The sequence below is a fragment of the Pezoporus occidentalis genome, unplaced genomic scaffold, assembly GCF_034315485.1.
Source record: "Pezoporus occidentalis ecotype Australia unplaced genomic scaffold, CSIRO_AGI_Poc_V1 ctg351, whole genome shotgun sequence".
Lineage (NCBI taxonomy): Eukaryota > Metazoa > Chordata > Aves > Psittaciformes > Psittacidae > Pezoporus > Pezoporus occidentalis.
Genome location: NW_026915495.1, coordinates 17468 through 37382, shown reverse-complemented (window position 1 = coordinate 37382; position 19915 = coordinate 17468). Strand labels below are relative to the sequence as shown.

General features: G+C 54.8%; 4 protein-coding genes across 7 annotated transcripts; 1 reads left to right on the top strand and 3 right to left on the bottom strand.

Annotated features, from left to right (window-relative positions):
- Positions 1-326: 326 nt before the first annotated feature.
- On the bottom strand, positions 327-5157 carry BUD23 (BUD23 rRNA methyltransferase and ribosome maturation factor). Of its 2 annotated transcripts, XM_062630439.1 has the most exons (12): positions 5044-5156; positions 4838-4875; positions 4580-4675; positions 4304-4386; positions 4131-4227; positions 3781-3877; positions 3395-3445; positions 2731-2816; positions 2363-2408; positions 2003-2064; positions 845-934; positions 327-708 (listed from the first exon to the last, which is right to left on the bottom strand). In XM_062630439.1, the coding sequence occupies exons 1-12, from the start codon at positions 5089-5091 to the stop codon at positions 654-656; spliced, it is 849 nt and encodes a 282-aa protein (XP_062486423.1). In that variant the 5' UTR covers positions 5092-5156; the 3' UTR covers positions 327-653. The 2 variants fall into 2 exon arrangements, with proteins under 2 accessions (XP_062486423.1, XP_062486424.1); XM_062630440.1 differs by lacking the exon at positions 3395-3445 and having other exon boundaries at positions 5044-5157.
- Positions 5158-5160: 3 nt separating this feature from the next.
- On the top strand, positions 5161-6399 carry DNAJC30 (DnaJ heat shock protein family (Hsp40) member C30). Its single transcript, XM_062630441.1, has one exon. It carries the CDS (start codon positions 5200-5202, stop codon positions 5833-5835), a length of 636 nt encoding a protein of 211 aa, XP_062486425.1. The 5' UTR covers positions 5161-5199; the 3' UTR covers positions 5836-6399.
- A 3415-nt stretch (positions 6400-9814) lies between these two features.
- On the bottom strand, positions 9815-12232 carry VPS37D (VPS37D subunit of ESCRT-I). Of its 3 annotated transcripts, none has more exons than XM_062630434.1 (4): positions 12065-12232; positions 11150-11321; positions 10783-10898; positions 9815-10612 (listed from the first exon to the last, which is right to left on the bottom strand). In XM_062630434.1, exons 1-4 carry the CDS (start codon positions 12197-12199, stop codon positions 10133-10135), a joined length of 903 nt encoding a protein of 300 aa, XP_062486418.1. In that variant the 5' UTR covers positions 12200-12232; the 3' UTR covers positions 9815-10132. The 3 variants fall into 3 exon arrangements, with proteins under 3 accessions (XP_062486418.1, XP_062486419.1, XP_062486420.1); XM_062630435.1 differs by having other exon boundaries at positions 10783-10886; XM_062630436.1 differs by having other exon boundaries at positions 10783-10865.
- A 1950-nt stretch (positions 12233-14182) lies between these two features.
- On the bottom strand, positions 14183-19358 carry LOC134169685 (fibrinogen-like protein 1-like protein). The gene is made up of 4 exons (XM_062630437.1): positions 19202-19358; positions 17613-17756; positions 16170-16232; positions 14183-15048 (listed from the first exon to the last, which is right to left on the bottom strand). The coding sequence occupies exons 1-4, from the start codon at positions 19203-19205 to the stop codon at positions 14420-14422; spliced, it is 840 nt and encodes a 279-aa protein (XP_062486421.1). The 5' UTR covers positions 19206-19358; the 3' UTR covers positions 14183-14419.
- Between the last annotated feature and the right edge of the window lie 557 nt (positions 19359-19915).

Sequence of the window (19915 nt, the reverse complement as noted above, 5' to 3'; positions counted from 1 at the left end):
CCCATTTTGTGGAATTTTTATGTAGAATAAACATTTGTAACTGTAAAGCTGTGGCTGGCACCTCTGTTTCAGGGGAAGGGAGGAGATGATGGGGAACAAGGGCTGGAGTGCAGACAGCCCTGGGAGAACTAAAGCATACAAGCTGGGCCTGATGCAACGTGCTCACAGGACTTATTGCCACAGGAATAAAACTTCTGCCAGGAGGCAGACTTGCCCTCGTAGGACACACCTTTATGGTGCCTGGGAAGCTGGCAAGGAACTAGGTGCTATGTTCGTACCTCAGGACTCCCCTGCAATGAGCACAAGATACAGGAGACCAGCGATAGTTCTGCCTCATTGACTGTTTAGTGGGGGGTGAGCATAATGTTCTGCCTCACCTGGAGCTGCAGATGGTTCAGTGCACTCTCAAGAACATAAACAATGGCATTGCAGACACCAAGGGGCCTGAGCACTGCCTGCCTTCACCAGGAAAACAGGGCTGGAAGTTTCACAGTCGGCTGTTGGACAGCACTGGAGCCAGTTTATACCTTCCAAGAGTCACAAAGATCTGTCCCAGCAAGTCCCAGGCCTGAAGTGTCTGCCTGTGCCATCCATGAGAGGCTTGCTGAAGACATCAACACACTATAATCCACGTCAGCAGTGTCCAAAGGAATTCAGAAGCGAGGGCGGCGCTTTCGACCCGTGTATTTTGTGTCTGCTCGCACTTCCCTGGGGAGAAAATCAGAGAGCAGCTGAGCACAATCGTTCTGGGAGGGGAAGGAAAGCAGGTTTATGGCAGGAGTTTGACCAGGTGACAGCAGGCCAGACCAGCACAGTCAGCCTCAGCTGAAGCAGCTGAACTTACTTGCCCTGTCGTCGTCTACGTTCCTTCTTCTCAAGGATCCAGTCCCGGCTTTTTTTCACAGACTTGCCCCTGGCATTTCTGAACCGTGTCCTGCAGAGAGGGCACACAGCAGCTGGAGAGGAACTGACGTGCAGGGGCACAGTCTTCTGCTCTGGGAGATTGCCACCCAGAACTGGGCATGCCCTCTGCTTCATAAAACCAGCAAGTACCTCTCCTATGACCCTTGGGGTGAAGAGGGGTAGGTGGTCAAACAGTCCAGCTCCAGACACACTGAGGAAGAGGCTGCTTCCAGCCCTGGCTCTGAACTGAGGGATACCCACCCTCCATGCACTGCAGCAGGCCAGCACTCCCCTGTGCCATTTCTCACACATCAGCAATACGCTGGGCAGTGGGACCTTGAGGGAATACAGACTTAAGCACAAGCACCTTCCCCTTGTCTGCTCTACTCCAAAGAAAGCAGACAAAGCTCTGGCTTCCCAGCAAACTGCCAGTTCTGCTATTACCTTCCACCACGAGGTACCCTGTGGACTAAGCGAGCATAGAAATGCAGTGTAAGAGGCAGGAAAACAAGCCAGCCACAAGCTCCTGGCAGCCATGACGACTTTCCTCTGTTTTCTGTTCTGTCTCTCCCACTGGCTGCAGGAGGAGCTTCTCCCTGCACCACTACCATGGGAGGAGACCTGCACAGCAGGAGAAACCCACCAGGCCACAGCTAAGCAGAGTTAAGCAAACAATTTGACATCAAAAGAAAGGCAACACCAGGCTTTAGGCACAGCAGGCTGCCTCCCCAACAGAAACCTCTATGCTTGCTATCAGCAGCACTGTAAATAGCCCCCCTCACATCACCACTGGCCTACACTACAGCACTGAGCTGGAGAGCCAAGAGCTGGACAGAAAGCATCAACCACAGCAAAGCCCTCCAAACTAACCTGTTCTGTTCCTTGTGTCTGGGCCCCTTCAAAAAGATAAAAGTAGTGCCCACGTGGGTTGCCAAGGGTCTTCCCAGTTTCCTCTCCTCAGTCACTTCTCACACGGCAGCACTGTGGCCCTCAGTCAGCAAGCCCCAGTCCTTATAAGCCACCCCACCTCTTCTTAGAAAACTCAGCCCTTATAAGCCCCCCCCCCTACTTGGGGAGAACTTCACCTCCTACACGATACCTCTCATTGGTGAACTTTGCCTGGTGCATCTCTTCTCCATCAGCACACTCAGTACCAAGGCCCTGAAAATCAAATTTGGGAAGTTTTGCTCTCCTCCGGAACAAACAGAGCTAACAGTCGTGTCACCTAAACTCAGGGGAACCCAGGGCTCTCTAAGAGAAAGGACCAGAGGAGCAACAAACTGGTCTTCCAGAAACTGTGGCAAAGAAACCGTATTTCAGGGAGAGCAGGGGTTGGTGATACTGACAGCAAATGTATAAATGAAATCACACTGCACGTGCAGAGCTGCCTCGCTCCCATTCTTGCCCACATTACCCAGCACCCAGGAAGGCAACTCTGCTGTGCTGTGGAGCTGCTCACCTTTGGTAACGTGCCAGACACCCCAACAAAGAGACAAAGGAAGAACCTAAAAGAACAAGAATAAGGAGCATGAAGCTGGGATTCAGCATGCAATTCCCAGTCCCCAAGCAAGACAGATTTTTGTTTGTAACAGAGTCAGCTCTAATCTGTAACCTCTGTCCAGGACTATGACTGGAAGTGTTTAAGGCCAGGCTAGACACGACTTTGAGCAACCCTGCTGTGGCAGAGGCTTGGAACTGGATGAGCTTTAAGGTGTCTTCTAACTCCAACTGTTCTATGATTCTATGAATAGTTTGGGGAAAAGAAAATCACTGCTAAACCCAGGCCTCACCCCCAAACACCCACATACACAGATGCATAAGACTCACTTCTTAGCTTTGGTGCTGTTTGGGTAATCTACCACCATTCCCCCAGTAAAACCAGCTCTCATGGCCTGGGCAGTAATGAGCTCCAGCTGGAAAAAGAAGCACATGCAAGAGTTATTTAGTAGTCATCCACCAGCAATGCCCAAGAGACCTCTTGGCTCGGCCACAGCTGTGTGTGCCGAAGATGGGTTGCTCCTGCTCAACTCTGCACCACACTCCCAGCTCTGCAGTACCATCAGGACACCAGTTCCACTGCCTTCGTTTGGTTCTCCCTGCTGCTCAGTCTAACCTGAGTTAATTGGCACAGCACACTTACTAGGAGAGGGATACTGGGCTGGATTTCCCAGCTCTAGGGAGTTATAGGACAGTGCTGATGACTGCAGGCCAGACTTCCATTGCAGTCACAGAGCAGAAAATCCAGGACAGCAGATTCACATTCTGTCCTACCAATTTCTTTAATTTTAAGGCTCACCTCAAAACAACCCGTGAAGCCACAGAAATGGCATTCTCCTTACAGGTTTCTTTTTAGGGCTCTTGAAGAGCTTTACAGAGGGTGGGAAGGACAGAGAAACAGATCTCATGTGGAGAAATTCAGAGCCCCAAAGAGCACACAGCTTCATTGCCTTGCTCTGCCTGTGCCTCCTTCCCACTGAGTGATGTCCTGTACCTGTTCTGAGTTCTCAGGGTACAACTGCAGGACAGCTCGGGATCCTCGCGCCTACAGGAAATAGTGTCAGTGAGTCAGTGCAGGCAACCCCTCTGGTCACTCAATTCCCAGCCTAGACATTAGCACTCTCCTCCCCAAAGCCTCCTGGAGAAGTCTCCCAGGAGAGCTGTTCAGACTGCAGAGCCTGCTCCTCCACAGCACAACAAGGCACAGGCTTAACAGCAGGGATCAGAGAAGCATGAGAGACCATACAGGCAGACAAGCAGATAGGAAATGGGCACTCCTGCCAGTCCTCCAGAGCAGCATTTACTTAAATATCTTGCTAAAATGCACCAGTGAGGGTGTAAAAGTAGGCAGAGGCCTGACTGAGAAAGCAGCACACTTACCAAGGCAGTATAAAGAGTTGAGAAGAATCTATAAAGGCGTTTTGGAGGGCTGTGCGATTTCTTATCAGCATTACAAAGCCACTGCACTGCAGAAATACTGGGAAAGAAAACAAGACTCCTGGGACACTCAGCCACTGATTCTTTTGCAGAGCCTGTCACCTCCCTTAGTACTTCCAGCACTAATTCTCTCCATGTAGCTTTGCCTTCTGTTTTGCAGTTACACAAATCCCTCTGGAGACTCACTATGCCAAAACCCAGCAAGGTGCAGTAGTTATTCAAGCACAGAAGCATCGCCAAGCATCCCCTTTAGGCCAGGTATTCAAATAATTCACTCAAGTACACAAACTGACCTGATACAGCCGTCAAACATGCCAGGCCTGAAGGGAATGCCATCACCCATGTCTGCAAGGAGAAGGTCTCCTTCCACCTCCCTCTCCACGGCCACATCTGCACAGGACAGAGCACAGCTCAGGCAACCACCCTGAGGCAAGGCAAAGGTGGCAGGGGAGGAGAACCGGCTCACCGAGCATGGCGGGACTGATGTCCATGCCAATCCAGTAGTGGCCCTCCTCAGAGATGTAATCCCCGCTCAGCCCAGAGCCGCAGCTGAAGGGAGGAAGAGGGGCAGCGGGGCGGTTACGGGCCTGCTCTGATGGCTATGCTGGCAGCCACACCGCTGCGGCAGCCCGGTTCTCTCCATCCCACAACCGACGGACGCCGGCGCCCTAAGGCCGGGGTGCCCCCATGCCGTGTCCAGGCCCAGCGCTGTCCCAGCCGCCCCACGTGCCGCCGCGCTCACCCGACGTCCAGGAGGAGGCACGGCCGGTCCTGCGGCAGTCCCAGCAGCTCCACGGCCCGCTCCGACATCTGCGACTGGATCTCCACCACCCGGGAGCTGTAAGGCACGGCCGAGGCGCGGGCAGCCGGGGGCAGCCGCCGCCTCCCCGCAGGGCTGCGCTCCCCAGCCGGGTCTCACGGCAGGACCCCCCCACCCCGGCGGGTCCCCTCACTGCCCACGCTCCCCGCCACACGCTCCGCAGCCATCACCCCGCCGTACTTCTGCGTGTACTTCCGCGCCTCCGCCTCATCGTAGAACTGCAGGGAGAAAGAGACGGAGCCGATGAGAGCAGGCCTCGGCCCGGCCCTGTTTGGCTCGGCTCGGCTCGGCCCGGCCCGGTTCGGTTCGGTTCGGTTCGGCTCGGCTCGGCTCGGTTCGGCTCGGCCCGGCCCGCCCCCCCGCAGCCGGGTCTCCTCTCCGCTCACCAGCTCTGGGGGCCCCCGGTGCTCGGGCCGGCGCCCGCTGCCCGCCATGCTGCCGCGTGACGCCGCTGCCCCTTGACGTCAGTGCCCCGCGCCGGGCGCGGAGGGCGCCGTTCGGGCCGGGATGGCGGCGGGCGGAGGCTGAGGCCGCTCTGCGGGATGGAGCCGGCAGCGCTCGGGCGGCTGCGGCTGCTGCTGCCCGCCGGCCCGGGAGTGCCGCGGCTCGGCCGCGCCCTGGCGCCGTCCCGCGGGGCGCAGGCGGGTGCCGGTGGATCTCCGCGGGCGCGCCGCGACCTGTACGAGGTGCTGGGAGTCCCGGCCACAGCGACGGCGGCTCAGATCAAGACGGCCTATTACGAGCAGTCGTTCCGCTATCACCCCGACCGCAACGCCGGTAGCGCCGCCGCCGCCGCTCGCTTTGCCGCCGTCAGCGAGGCCTACCGGGTGCTGGGGAGCGCCACCCTGCGCCGCAAGTACGACCGCGGCCTTCTCAGCGCCGAGGACCTGCGCGGCGCCCCGCAGCCCTCGGGCCGCCCGACGGCAGCCCCAGCCCCGCCGCCGCCCCGCGCCCCCGCCCGCCGCGGGCCCGTCCCGACGTCCTTCGACTTCGACGCCTTCTACCGGGCGCACTACGGGGAGCAGCTGGAGCGAGAGCGGGTGCTGCGGGCGCGGCGGGAGCAGCTGCGCCTCCGCCGGGAGGAGGTCGCTGCCCAAGGACGCTTTCGGCTCCTCTCTGACCTCTCAGTCGGGCTCTTCTTACTTCTGGGTATTGCTCTCCTCTACGGCCTCAAGTGACAGCGGGGCCACGCCGGGCTGGATGGCTGCCAGGTGACACAGATTAGCTGGGGCATCCCCTGCGTTCTCACAGTAGGCAGGCATCGTGTGCAGGGGCTGCTGCCCAGGCTGTGACACGTCCCCTCTGCTGGTGCAACCTTCAGACCCAGTACATGACCAGCAGGCTCCATGTGCAGGCCCTGCTCCATGCTCTGTGACCAGACCCCTCTGTCAGCCTGACCTTCAGACACAGCAGGCAACAGTACACGCACGATGTGACCTCTGCAAGAGTGACCTGTCAATGGCATGTGACCACTGGATACCATCTGGGGGCTCTGCTCCACAGGCTGCAATGTGCCTCTGCTGGTAGCATGATCGTGCAGATGGGGTGTAGGGAACCAACAGGCTGCAGTGTGCCCCCTCTGCTGATATGGCCTACACACAGTGCCTGACAAGTGAACGCGGTTCATGGACTCCGCTTTGTGGACTGTGATGTGTCCCCTCCACTGACACTGCTGTTTGACCTTGCTGGGAGCCACATGCCTTTCCTAAACCACAGCAGAGATTAAATGGCTGTTAGTGGTGTTTGCTTGTGGTGTGTGTTTATGGGGGTGCTCTCACTGGTGCTGATTTGTGGCTTGCTGTGGTTCTGTTAATCCGAGAGTTAACTCTCTGTGCTGTCACACCTATACCTTTGGAGAATTTTAGGAGTGTTGGTTTCCACACTGCATCATTGCCCTTGTTTGTCCCTCTTCAGGGCTTGCCCTGAAAGGAAGTCTTGGTATTGGCAGCCTGGAAGAAAGAAAGCTGGGCTCGTGGCAGCTTGTGTCATGGTCAGTGTGTGACATCACCTGGAGGTGCCGCTCAAAACACCTGTGTTCAGAAGAACCTGTCTTGTCTAGGGCTTGCCAGGAACTTTGCACAAACCCATCCCACATGGGCCTTTGTGGTTGGGAGTGGTACACTTCTGAGCACTGAGTGGCACTACTTGTGTTTTACATGTATCTAAGCATCATTTGCACACAAGAGTATTTACCTGTTTAAGTACTGGAGTGTTGTAAGAACTAAAGGTTTTGTCTCTCGGAGCTGCTGCCTTTCCTCGGGTGAAAGCTTCACCTGTGCTATGCTGGTACTACATGAAGTTAGTGAAACTTCATGGTATTGAACTCCAAGTGTCCAAAGACTTCATCTGCATTACTTTGCACTGGATTTGCTGGGCCTGGCTAGCAGCAGTCTGCAGGAGCCAAGCCCTAGCCTGCCACCACAGTGCTCCTGGGTTATGTGTTCTCCCAACACAAAAATGTTAAAAGCAAATGCCCTGTGTTCTCCAGTTGCGGAGTTCTGTGGTGCGGAACTGAGCCTGCGGCAGTAGCATGACAGGGACTGTAATGTCTGATGGTACAGGGTACGGGCTGTACAGGAGAGCTTTCTGCCTTCTCTGGAAAGCATTGTACCACTTCCAGCTGCAGACTGTGGAGGCTGCTGTGTGTTTGGAGCAAATTCAGCCCAGGGAGAGAGTGGTTCCCAGGATCCTCTCTGGTTGTCAGAGCATTGGTTACAGAGTGAAGGTCTCCGGAGTTGTGGCTCTGTGTCACATGCTGGTGCATTTTCATGGTATAAACCAAGTCACTTGAAGGACCAGAGGCAGCTTCTCTGGTTGAGTTTGGCAGGAAACGTTCTTTTCCAGGCTGGATTGATCTTTCCTGAGTCTGTGTAGTGCTGGAGCCTGGGGCTGTTCCTACAGGCAGAGTCTGAACCAGCTTCCTGGCAGAGAGAGGCTCTGGTATGGTACAGCGTGGAGCAGGAGGAGCAGGTTAGGTGATGTACTGCCTGAATTGTTCTGCCCCATTACACTGGGACAGAGAAGAGCTGCTCCAGTAAGCCAGCTGCATTGTGTCTGATGCTTGGGTCTGAAGTTGGGAGGTGAAGTACCAAGGCACCATGCTAATCCACGTGACTTTGGGAAGTTCATATTACTGGTTCTTCATTTCTCCATAAGTTCTCTTGAACATTAAAGATACCTAGCCATAAACTGGTGACAAAATGACATATCTTTCTTTTGGTGGGCTTGGGTAATAAATATTCCTTGTACTTGCTGGAAAATAGGAGGGTATTGTTCAAGCTGGTGTTCCACATGGTGTCTGCAGGAGGCAGAGGAAGAGGGTGGGGAGAGGGGGTCCTGTTTCCCTGAGGTCATGCTGGGAGGGGTGCGTGTGCTGCCTGCAGTCAATGGTGAATGGGTAGGATGGCCTCCCTAAGCCACTGTGGACTTCAGTCCTGCCTGCTGTAGCCCTGTTCTGTGCTGCCTCTGACACAGTACTTGTGTACGTGTGATGTACCCTCTGGAGAGGATCCAGAGACGGGCCACAAAAATGATTCAAGGGCTGAGCATGTGTGAGGAAAGCCTGAGAGAATGGGATTTGTTCAGCCTTGGAAGAGGGAAGGTCAGGGAGACCTTGTCATCATCTTCCATTATTTAAAGGGTGGCTACAAAGAAGGTGGAAACTCCTCCCTTTTTACAAGAGAAATGAAAAGATGAGAGGTAATGGGTACAGGTTACCCCTGGGAATATTCTGACTGGACACAAGAGGATGATTTTTCACAATAAAAACAACCAGCTGTTGGCATAATCTCCCCACGGAAGTGATGACTCCTGAGAGTTGGATGCTTACTTAAGATTGGGCTGGACAGGGTGCTGGGACATCTAGTCCGGGCCATGCGTTGCCTAGAAAGGTTGGACAGATGATCCTTGAGGTCCCTTCCAACCTGAGATTCTCTTGATTCTTTCCCCTCCATCTGGAGAAGCTGGGCTGCTCTTTGGAAAGGAAGGGGTTAAGCTGGGCTCCTGGCAGGTCTCTGGGTGCCAGGTGGACAGAGAGCTGCAGGCTGTGTGAGCAGGGTCCTGAGCAGCACTGGGGGGGCAGCTCCCCCTCCTTTCGAAAGCATCCCCTGCAGGGACTTCTGTTAATGGAGTTAATGGTTAATAGAGTTTGTTAACTGTGGGTGCTGCCACAGCGGGGGCCCAGCCTGGGGGTTTACAGCCATGGGGCTGTGGCTCAAAGGGTCTCCTGAGGCTGGCCGTGCTGGGACACCCCTTCTCCCCCAGGAGGCCTGTTCCTCCTGCGCTGGAGGCTGCTGCCAGGCCCAGCGAGGGACTGGGGAGGCCAGGTCCCTGCTTGCCCTGCCCAGCCTCAGCTGTGCATTGCGGCTGAGCTGCCCCCAGGCTGCTGCCGGGGCTGTGCAGAAATGAATGCAGGTACACGCTTGAAGGCAACACTTCCTCCTCCTTGCCCAATGTGAGTGGAGGCACATTGACTCCTCTTGAGGTGGCCCTGTGGGACAGGCAGCACTTGGTGCAGGCAGGGAGAGCCACTGTACAAGCAAGGAGGGGCACAGGGGTCATCCTGTGCTGCTGCCAGCTCCTGCCTGTTATCCAGTGCTTCTGTCTGCGACTTGCAGAGCTTTGTCCACAGCCCAGGCCCTGATGAAGGGACTGTTGCTGCTATATGTAAGGTGCTGACTGCACACTCCAGGGATGAAGAGGCAGATGCCCAATGCTGCCAGGTTCCCCAGAGGCACTGGGTGCACTAATGCTGCACCTACACTCACTGCCAGGACCACTGCTCTGGGGCAGTACGTGCTCCAAACTGGGTAAGGACCAACACCAGGGTTGGAGAAACTGTTTCCTAAGCAATCTACATACCAGTGCCAAGCTGCAGGGTGGGCAGGCATGTGGGAAATAGGAAAAAAATGCTACAACCAGATGGGCTGAAAGCATGAGAAGGACACGAAACCAAATCAGAAGCTAGAAACAGCATAAGGGACACTGCAGGGCATTGATGGCTGAGCCAAGTGCAGGTCCAGCACCTGGGGGCTCCCCAGGCTGGAGGATCCTGCTAGATTTTCAGTCCCCTGCAAGCCTGGCAAGTGTCCCCCTGGAACCACTTCCCCCTGCCTGTCCCATCCCTCTGTTCATAGCCAGAGCCAGAGTAACACAGAGCATGGAAAAGAGCCTTTATTTAGAAAGCACATGGTGCCCAGTGCTCCTGGGTCCTCCTCCCTGCTACCTCCCACCTGAGCCACTGACATCCCCACAAGCCACCAGCCCCCGCCTCCTGTCACTGCTCCTCTTGTTGTGGGTGTCGAGACCTCCCCCAGGCAGCTTCCCAAGTGCAGAACCCACTGCTCAGCCACAGCACCCACCCCATCCCACCCCCAGCCAAGCACTTCCATCCTTCTGTGAGCACCCACCCTGTGCCTGCCCAACAGGCTCTGCAGCCCCTCAGAACTGACAGGGACATCCCCCATCCCTGCCCCGCTACCGGTGTGGAAGCTCCTGCTTCTGCTCTTGCTGTCTGCAGGAGGGCTGAGGGCTGAGCAGGGGGATGTGTCCGATGAGGTGCAGGGGCGAGCCAAGGCTGGGGCTTTTGGAGCAGGGAGATGCTGGCTGGTGTCCCAGGGCTGGGAGATGGTGTCTGGGAGGTGCAGTTGGCATGGCAAAGGGTACAGCGGCCTCCGAGGGGATGAGAAAAGTGGGGACAAAGCCGTAGGAGAGGTTGAAGGCTTTGGGGACTACTCCATTCTGCAATGGGGCTAGGCGGGCTGGCGCTAGGCTAGGTGGGGCCCCTCGGCACCCCGTGGGGCCTGCAGGATCCCTGCCCACCCAGTCCTTCTGCAGCAGCTCCTGCAGTTTCTCCAGCTGCGTCCGGCAGATATGGGAGCGTGTGCGACTCTGGCAGAAGGACTCCAGGAAAGAATCAAGGGGCAGGTCCTGGGCCAGGAACTGCTCTACCTGTGCCTGTGGGACACCAAGCCAAGAGAGCTGTGGGACCACAGAAAGAGCCCAGATGACTGAGCACCCCCAGACTCTGGGCTCTTCTTCAGGGCCTGACATGTTGGGAGGGCACAAAGAGTAACCAGGGCCCAGACAAGGAAGAGGCAGCAGCACAGGGGTCTTGCCTGACTCACCTCTGACTCTGCCTCGGAGGCATCGAGCTTGGCTTGGAGCTTGCCCAGGGCACTCTGCGGGCTCCAGTTCTCCAGGTATGCCTCTGTGTCAGGAAGAGATGGGGCTGCCAACAAACCTTCACCAGGACATCCCTATTTCTGGGGCTGAGGTCTTTCCCATCCCCAAGCGTCAGCTCCCTCCCCGAACTGAAATACCCCCAGACACATCCCTGGAGCCACCTGCATCCCACCATGGCATCCATCCCATTGCAAGCAGCATCACCCCCCACTGCTCCCAAGTAAGCTCTTTCCCTGGAGCAGGTTTGAGGATGCTGAGCCCACCCGGGCGGGATGCTCTGCCTCGTCCCATCAACTGCGCTCCACTCACCCAGGCGCTGCTGCTTGTCCCAACATGCCTCTCGTATCTCCTGCAGCTCCTGGTACTTGATGGCCAGGGCAGCCTTCCCGTCTTCCAGCTGCGGGCGCAGGGACAGGTTCACTTTGGCCTGGGTGCAGTTTGAAGCCAAACACATCTCCCGCTCCAACTGCAGGCTCTGGAACTGTGGGCATGGAAGCAGGGGTTGTGTGTCAGCATCGGGAGAAACGGGCAGGACCGGTGAGAGCCGCAGCCTGTGTCCGGGGGGATGCACGGCACCGGGCAGCTTGCCATGAATGGGGCAAACCACATGGCTGGCTACCGAGGACGTTAGGAGAGGGCTGTGCACCGCCCCGGCTGTGCACACCCCTTCATCCAGGGCAAGGGCAGGAGCGGAGCTGGGCTGCGCTTTGACAGGATTTTCTATTTTATTCCCTTTGCTTTTGCCCAGGAGAAGCTGCTGGAAGGGGGCTGAGGAGGATCCCGACAGCCCTGACCCTGCTCCCGCAGGGGGCTGCGGGCACCGAGGAGCACTCGGGCGGGGAGGGCACAGCGAGGGGCCAGGGCCTCCGCCGCAGCTGGGCAGCGGTTCTGCTGGCCCGAGGCTGCCCGCCCGGCGATAGCCGCCGCCGCCACCCCCCGAGGCAGCCGCCGCCCGGGACGCCCAAGCGGAGGTTTCCCGCAAGGCAGCCGATGGGTTCCGCTCCAGAGCCCCGGGCGGATTCCAGCGATCGAAGCAGGATCAGCGACCCCCAGGGCGCGGCGGGTGCTGCCCGGATCCGCAGCGCCCGGTGCCCGAGCTGCGGGCGGCTCCCCCCGCGCACTGGGAGCGCCCCCGCGGCAGCAGGGCACGGGTCCCCCGGCCGGGGCCGTGTGCTGCCCCCCTCCCACCCCGCCGTGCCTCCCCCGGCCTCCTCCACCCGTTACCTTCCTGCTGAGGCGGGCGGCGCGCTGCAGCCGGGGCTCGTCCTGCAGCAGGGCGCGGAGCTGCGCGGTGCTGAGCGCGCCGAGGCGGCGCGGGGAACCGGGCGGCACCGGGGGCCGGGACATGGGCCGGGACATGGGCCGGGGACACCCCCCCCCGCCAGCGGACCACCCCCCCGTCACCGGGAGCCAGGCGCGCCCCGAGTCTGCCGCGCGCCGCCGGTCTTAAAGGAGCCGTAGCTGAGACCAAGGTGTTGCGGTTCTGCACCGCGCCGCCCCCGGCTGGGGAGGGAGGAAACTGGCACCGCACCCCCGTGTGTGCGTAGAATTGTCATAGAGTCATCACAGAAACTTACAGTCCCAGACAGGTTTGGGTTGGAAGGGACCTTAAAGCTCATCCAGCTCCAACCCCTGCCACAGGCAGGGACACCTTCCACTGGAGCAGCTTGCTCCAAGCCCCTGTGTCCAACCTGGCCTTGAACACTGCCAGGGATGGGGCAGCCACAGCTTCTCTGGGCACCCTGTGCCAGCGCCTCAGCACCCTCACAGGGAAGAGCTTCGGCCTAAGAGCTCATCTCAGTCTCCCCTCTGGCAGGTTAAAGCCATTCCCCTTGGCCTGTCCCTATAGGCCCTTGTCCCAAGCCCCTCTCCAGCTTTCCTGCAGCCCCTTTAGGCACTGGAGCTGCTCTAAGGTCTCCCCTTGAGGAGCCTTCTCTTGTCCAGGCTGACCCAGCCCAGCTCTCTCAGCCTGGCTCCAGAGCAGAGCTGCTCCAGCCCTCGCAGCATCTCCGTGGCCTCTTCTGGCCTCGCTCCAGCAGCTCCACGTCCCTCTTGTGCTGTTGCCTCCAGAGCTGGATGCAGAAGTGCAAGGGGAGTCTCCCCAGAGCGGAGTAGAGTGGAAGAATCCTGCACTTCACCCAGCTCTGTGCATCCTTTGCCTGCACACTGCTGTGTGCATCCTGCATTGCACCACACTATGTGCATCCTCTGCTGCACAATGCAGCATCCTGCACTGCACTGCATGTGCCCAGTGCTGCACCACACTGTGTGCATCCCACTTGTCACTTCAGTGCTGTCACCCCTTACACTGCACTTGAGCATCCTGTGGGCACCCTGACACTGTTGTGCCCAACTGCTCAGGAGCCATGAGATGCCACCTCTGGGCAGGTCCCCTTCATCCGCTGGGGGATGGGAAATGTGGGGAGATGCTGCCCCACTCCTGATGGGGAGCTGCTTGCAGCAGAATATTGGGGTCCCTAAATGTTTGTAGGGATTCAGAGACCTTAAAAGATACACTCAAGGAGCAGAAACTTGCCTGAAGGCTCAGCTCTGTTACAGGACATCTCTGCTGGAAACTCACCTTGTATCTTTGCCCATCTAAATCGGTCTCAGAAACTTGGGTACGGTGAACCTATTCTTGCAGTGATCTCTTCCCTCTGTAGTGCCTCCTAATACCCAACCTACTTCTCTTTTGCTTTTATTTAAGTTCACTGCTTCTTGGTCACAGCAGACAGATCTACTGATGACTTTGAAGTCATGTTTCTGCAGCATCAAGGCATGACTATGCAAACAGGCAGCAAGGAACAAATCCTGACAGATGCAGCCTCATGGCAGGAGTGGAACCTTGGTACCAGGACAATGGCACAGCTCTTGCCCCTGGACTGTGACTGTGGTAATGATGTGGGAAGAGTTCTCTGCCATGCCACGTTCATTCTGAATAATCCTGCTGTGCAGATCACAGGTGATTTAGATCAGGGTAACTAGATTTAACTTTCTTACATCCATTCTTGTGAGAACCACTCGAGGCTTTTTTCCCCTTCACAAGCTCCAAGACTTCAGTCCTAGCACCTGGCTTGGGTCCTAGCACCCTTGGGTCTCAGTGGGAGCACATCAGAGATACAGGACAGATGTTCATTAACGGTGAATGAGCTCAAGGAAGCACATTTATTGGGATGCTTTACCAGACAATGCAGAGAGGCACAGAGCATATGGAAAATTGTGGCATGTAGCTTGTTTTGCTTGCTGTGAGTTACGGAGGCAGCTAAGAAACTCTGATGAAAAGTCACACAAGGGCTGAGTGTCTTCCTCCCGCAGGGAAGGTACGTGTGGAATCCACACATTTCACAAGTAAATGTTTATTCTTGATTATGAACGTACTAACAAGGAATCATTGACAAGCGTAGGGGAAAATAGCTGAGCAGAGAGGGAGCCTGCACTCAGAGAGGGCAATTGGAAAGTGACATTTCACTACAACCCCACTACCCTTGGGCTCCTCTCTCCACTCCAGAAAGGCTTGAACTCTTTGGCCATGCGGAGCCTTCGCAGAGTGTCCAGTACGGACAGGTGGGGGAGGAAGCACTAACAGTATGAGGCTGGTTTGATGAGGATAAGGGAGGATTTGCAGTTCCCTTTGCACAGACTGCCCCATGTCATGCCACCCTTGAAATTCAGCCGTACAGAATAGCAGGCTGAGAACCACCACCCACCCTCATAGCTGTAGGCACAGTTCTTACTGTAAGTGTCCTGATCTCGATCCTTTGTGGAGAACTTCATGTTGTCGTGCATGGTCTTGGGATTGTCTGAGGTCATGGCATCCCCTGCTGTCCCTACGTAGGAGCCCAGCCTCAGCCGGTAGCCGTGGGACTCATCTTCTACACTGAAGAGGTTGTAGTCTGCGAAATGGATGTTGTCTGAGGAGTCCTGGATGACAAATCTGACCTGGTAGACCTTCTGCTTGGCGATCTGATGGATGTACTCAGTGCCCAGCCAGTACTCGGTGCGCACGCTCCCAAAGCCATACTTGTAGGTGCTCCAGGACTCAGCCCAGGTGACTGGTGTGTCTTTCTGGTTCCTCTGGATGACCGTCCAGCCCCCATGGGTCACATTCATTTCGCAGTACACCACGATGTGGTGGAGCCCTTTCGGCTGGATGATGTAGACACCGCTGCGGCTGCCAGCGGGAATCTCACTGCAGTCTTTGGGCCAGCCTGGGGCAGGAAGCAGAGATGGTTATTAAATCCCACACAACGAGACATTGAAAGTGTCTGGTATTTCTTTTGTTCCTATGTCCTTTTGCACACACATTCTTGGGCTATATTCCTGCCATGTGCTTGCAGGAGTAAACTGAAATCTTGAAATGATCAACATAAGGCTTGGGCTTCATATCTCTCCAAGACAGAATTCAAACTGATGCGAACACACTGCCAAAATGTCTTGGCCTGGTGAGACCAAGGCAGACGTTGCCTTCACACAGCACACAATGCACTTAGGCCAGGTTGGATTTGGTTTTACAGTGCTGTGGGGATTTGTCTGTAGCATGCAGGTGATGTATCACTGCACAGACAAGTTCAAGCCTGGGTTATAAAGCCATCTGCTGTTACAGCATGGAGGCTTTAGAGCTTTATATTTATAGTAGTCTCAGAACCCCTGGAGTGTGATCAAGACAACCATATTGCTAATGATTCAATCAGCCCTTGTGATGTCATTAGGGAAAATCCACCAGATTTCTGTGGGCTTACCTGATCAGCTCTTTAGGGACTTCCTGACTTTTGATTTTATTATGGCCTTTCAATGCTCCAGAGCGTCAGTACCTTATGCAGCAAACAGCTGAATGCACCTACACACTTCTGGGAAGAGACCTGCTCTGCTCCCAGTATCCAGGGAAATACTGGGAGAATGCTGGTTATTCCTACCCAGAGAGGACCTTTCTTGTGGTCCTATGGGCTACTGTTGACTCAGTCAGTTCAGTAACACAGTCAGTCCCTGTCTTATCCAGTCTTCTATCGACTGTTTAGTGAAAAGAGAAAAATAACCAATCACAGCTTCCCAGAGGCCAGTAACGAATCATCACTTTCCATTTTGGATATTTAGGTGGAAAATTCCCCCTGCTAAAGATCCTCACAGCTACTGAGTCCAGGACATGGTTAGTACTAGAGTCCCCCCCAAGGTGATGAGCTGTGGAACTTCTGCAGCCTATCAGTAAAGCCACATTTTTCCTGGGAGAAGCCGGTGTGCACATAGGACATGGGCTAAGGTGGCTGAGAGCTCGTCATGAGCCCAGCAATGGTGAAACCTGTTGAGCAGATGTGCTCCTTGAGAAGAGACTTACCATGACCTGCTGGTGGGCGGGGGGCGACGTCTCTGACCTGTCGAACATGTTGGGTATCGTTATCTGAGTTAACAAGAACAGAGGAGACAGGAGTGAGTGCTGAGAGTATGTATCTCAAATGCCTGCTGGGAGAGCATGTTATTCTCCAGATGATATTCCTGTTTTGCTGTTGTTGCTCCTAATTCCATAGGGACTTTACCACTTCTGATATCAGCCAGTCGGCAGTTAGCGGGATTTATGTGTTAGAATGGGGCAGATGCTTCCTTGGTGAGAAGGACTTGGACACACTCTGTTTGGGAAAGACTTAAGGGATTTGGAAAAAACTGGAAAGATGTTGTTAAAGTACAGTAGAAACACTCATGTAACGTGGTATTTACTTTGACTCACAATCATATGAAGGTAATCACTCCTGTTCATTTTGTAAGTGACAGTCTGCCCCTGCTGCTTTCTGCCTTCACTTCCCATCCATTTGGAAGTGCTCCCCCACAAGTCAAGCCTGTCTCCTCTGGCATGCCTCCCTCCTTACTCATCTCGAATTTATGCTGCTCACATTTTCGGAGTGGTCTGAGTGCGAGATGAGTGTGAAGCCCAGGGCACACCCCCTTTCCCTACTCAGACTTGTTGTTCTTGGTGAAGCCCAAGCTCTTGTCACAGCCATGGCTACTCCCTGTATTGGCAGCTCCCCTGACATCTGACCTGTGCAACGAAGGCTGATGTGAAACCAGCATCAAACACGTGGACCTTGAGCTCTTCTGGAAGAATTCTTCCTCCTCTCTTGGAAAGGAACCAGCCATTTCTGTTGGGCCATGTCCCACCCACAGCCCTCAGTCTTATTGAATAACCATTTCTTGGAGGCTTCCTCATTGCTCCCGTATGACCTGGTATTTGTAGGTTACTTTGTGCCATCATCTGGCTGCTTGCTCTGTGTCGGTGTCACTGCTTAGACTCTGTATTAACTTCATTTAGTTCCTCTTTGTATTCACTCTCTCTTGAATTCAGTCCTCCACTAGCCTTGTGTTTTCCAGAGGCAGCTACTGTTCTTCATGTCCTCAAAACACACTGTGATTATTTGCCTTATCATCTTCAATACTGCTTCTCCAAGGAAGAGCCTATGCCCACAACACCCTTGGCTTGGTATTGTTGCCAATGAGACCAAACCTGTCCCTTCTCCTGGGATCCTGAGAACTCTGGGCTTTGGGCTGTTGGACTCATGGACAGAAGAACTTCATGTCAGACAGGAGAAGAGAAAAGCAGAAAGCAGAGGAGGATTCTGAGTTGTCTCTTGCTCCAGTAAGACTGTCTATATTACATTGGCATTGCACACACATAGTATTTAGTCCTTCCTCCATGTTACAGGGGTCTGGATAGGCTGGTGAGGAGGTCTGTGTAGGATCTAACTGAATGTGACCTTTTTTGCCCCTCCCTTCTAAGTGGTACACTTACCGAACTGGGAGGGCTCTGGGGGAACATTCATGATTTCATCCAGCGTGCCATTGAGGAGATGCAAGTTTCTTATGTCCAAGGCAGGCAGACATGCTGCCAGGGCCAGCAGGCAGGTGAAAATCAGGGGACAAAGGTGCTGGGAAGCTGAAATGGGAAGAGATTAGAAAAAGCAGAAAGTGATCATAACCTTTCCATTGGAGAGCCCTGAACCCCATTTGACTCCCTGACTTGCGGAATAAAATAGGAAAATCAACTTCTTTATGTGTAGAGCTCCCTCTTGGAGCTCTAAGCCCCAATTCACTATTTAGGTGAGCTAACACACACTCATTGACAGCAGTCATCACAGATGGCATCTGCCACTGGTGGGTTTTGAGACAGAAGAAGGGTGAAAACCTTGTCCACACTCAAGGTGACTGTAATCAGAAATCCCTATAAACCCAAGTCTTGGGGCTGGAGGTAACAAGCAGGGTGAGCATGGAGTGAGGAATCCCCTTTCCTCCCAGCTCCCATCATGCACTCATAACACACTCACATGGCGTAAGCTGGGACCATGCCTGCCTCCAGGCCAGGTTTGCGGGCAGTAAGAGCCCTGATGTGTGGGTGGCAACAAGCCCCAGGAACGGCTGTGTGCGTTTCCCTGCTCTGTGTGAAAGCATCATGACTGAGAGCAGCAGCATGAACTTTCATGAATTTCTGCCTGGCTGGTGCAAATTATGTCTTTTATATGGTTATAAGGCTGCTTCAGAATTTCCACATGTAGCCAGATGCTCTGGTTTGTTCTAGTTCAGAGGGATACGAGCGCACTTTCTAAAGTATTGCGTCTAAGCAAGATAACAGACAGTTCATACTGACCCACAGAGAGCGGGGCATTGTGGAGACAGCTGCCCATAGGAACATCTGTTCACAGTATAAGAGATGTAGAACCCTGGCAGATTATCAGTGTAAATCCCTCCACTGCTCAGAAAGCACCAGAGGCAAACCTATTGCAGTGCAGTAGGTTTGGCAGTGATTTGCTTCTCAATTTCTACATAACATTTAGTGTCTTCATACACCTGTGTTTAGAGGCATGTTTAAAGGCATCTCTTCTTTAAGCCCTAGAGAAGTAACGGACACTCCACTGCTGGCCTATTCCCTCATGAATGGTCATGAAAGGTCTGAGTAGCAGGAAGATGCAGGGAAGAGTATCAGCCTCCCCTGGCTGTTCTTCTGGGGACAGTATGCTTTCAACCATCTAACCTCCAGATCTTGATACCTGTTCAATATTGCTTCTTAAGCAAGAATATCTAAAATCTTAGTTTTCTATTCTAGAGTATTCAATACTTTCCTTGGAGAACTGAAAGTTATGAAGAATGTTTGATAAATATGAGGCTTTTCAAATGGGCTGACAATCTAGATACACTGATACAGCCTGAAAGCATCAGAGCATGCAGACTCTGGCTCCAGTTCCCAGCCTGGGGCACAGTGAGCCCAATGTAATGGATTTAGTGCTGGGGTGGCCAGGGGGTGGAGAGAAGGGAGCCCTGCAGAAGCCAAAGTGCAGGGATGCTGCGTGCAGCAGTGCTGCCCCTCCCATCCCATCCCACACTCACCCATGCCGTCACTGCACAGACCCTGTGGAGCGGGAAGCTGCGTGGCTTTGGCCTGGCTGGAGGGGTGTCCAGCCTGAAAGTTATAGGGCTCAGCAGGTGAGGGGGTGGAGGCACAAGACGCAAACCACTTGTCCTGTGGTTGGCAACAGAACTAATGGTTTAAAGGCTTATTTGCTCTGAACCATGAAGTGGTATGTCCTCAGCGAATGGAGGCTGTGTCTCACAAAGGTGAAGAGCTTTCTTCAGAGGCAAAGCAAATAATTGGGTGCCCATAAGCAAATGCCTTAAACCAAACCTGGGATTTACAGCGCCCGGCTGCCCCCTCCACTGGCAGGGTTTCCCCAGGGAATGGCATCCTCTGGGCACCTCTGCACATAAGTAAATACCCAAATGACATTCCCCCTCCTGGGTGGAAATCAAACATCAGGCGTAGATCACTCCCCAGAGCAGGCATAGGGCCACCGGGGACCCCGTTAGACTCTTCAGAGAAGAGGTACTCTAGTGTTCCTGGGAAACCGTGCACCTACCTTCAGAAAGTGCCACTCCATGTGCTGCTGACGTGCCTGGCTGACCACCACCGTGCTGCCTCTTGCGCAATGCCCGGTGCGGTCTGCCCCGGCACATGGCCCTTGCGGCAATCACAAGGGAGTTTTGGGAATTGCAATGTGACACTGATGTAAAATGGTCTCACTTCAAGTCCCTCTCTGCTATAGG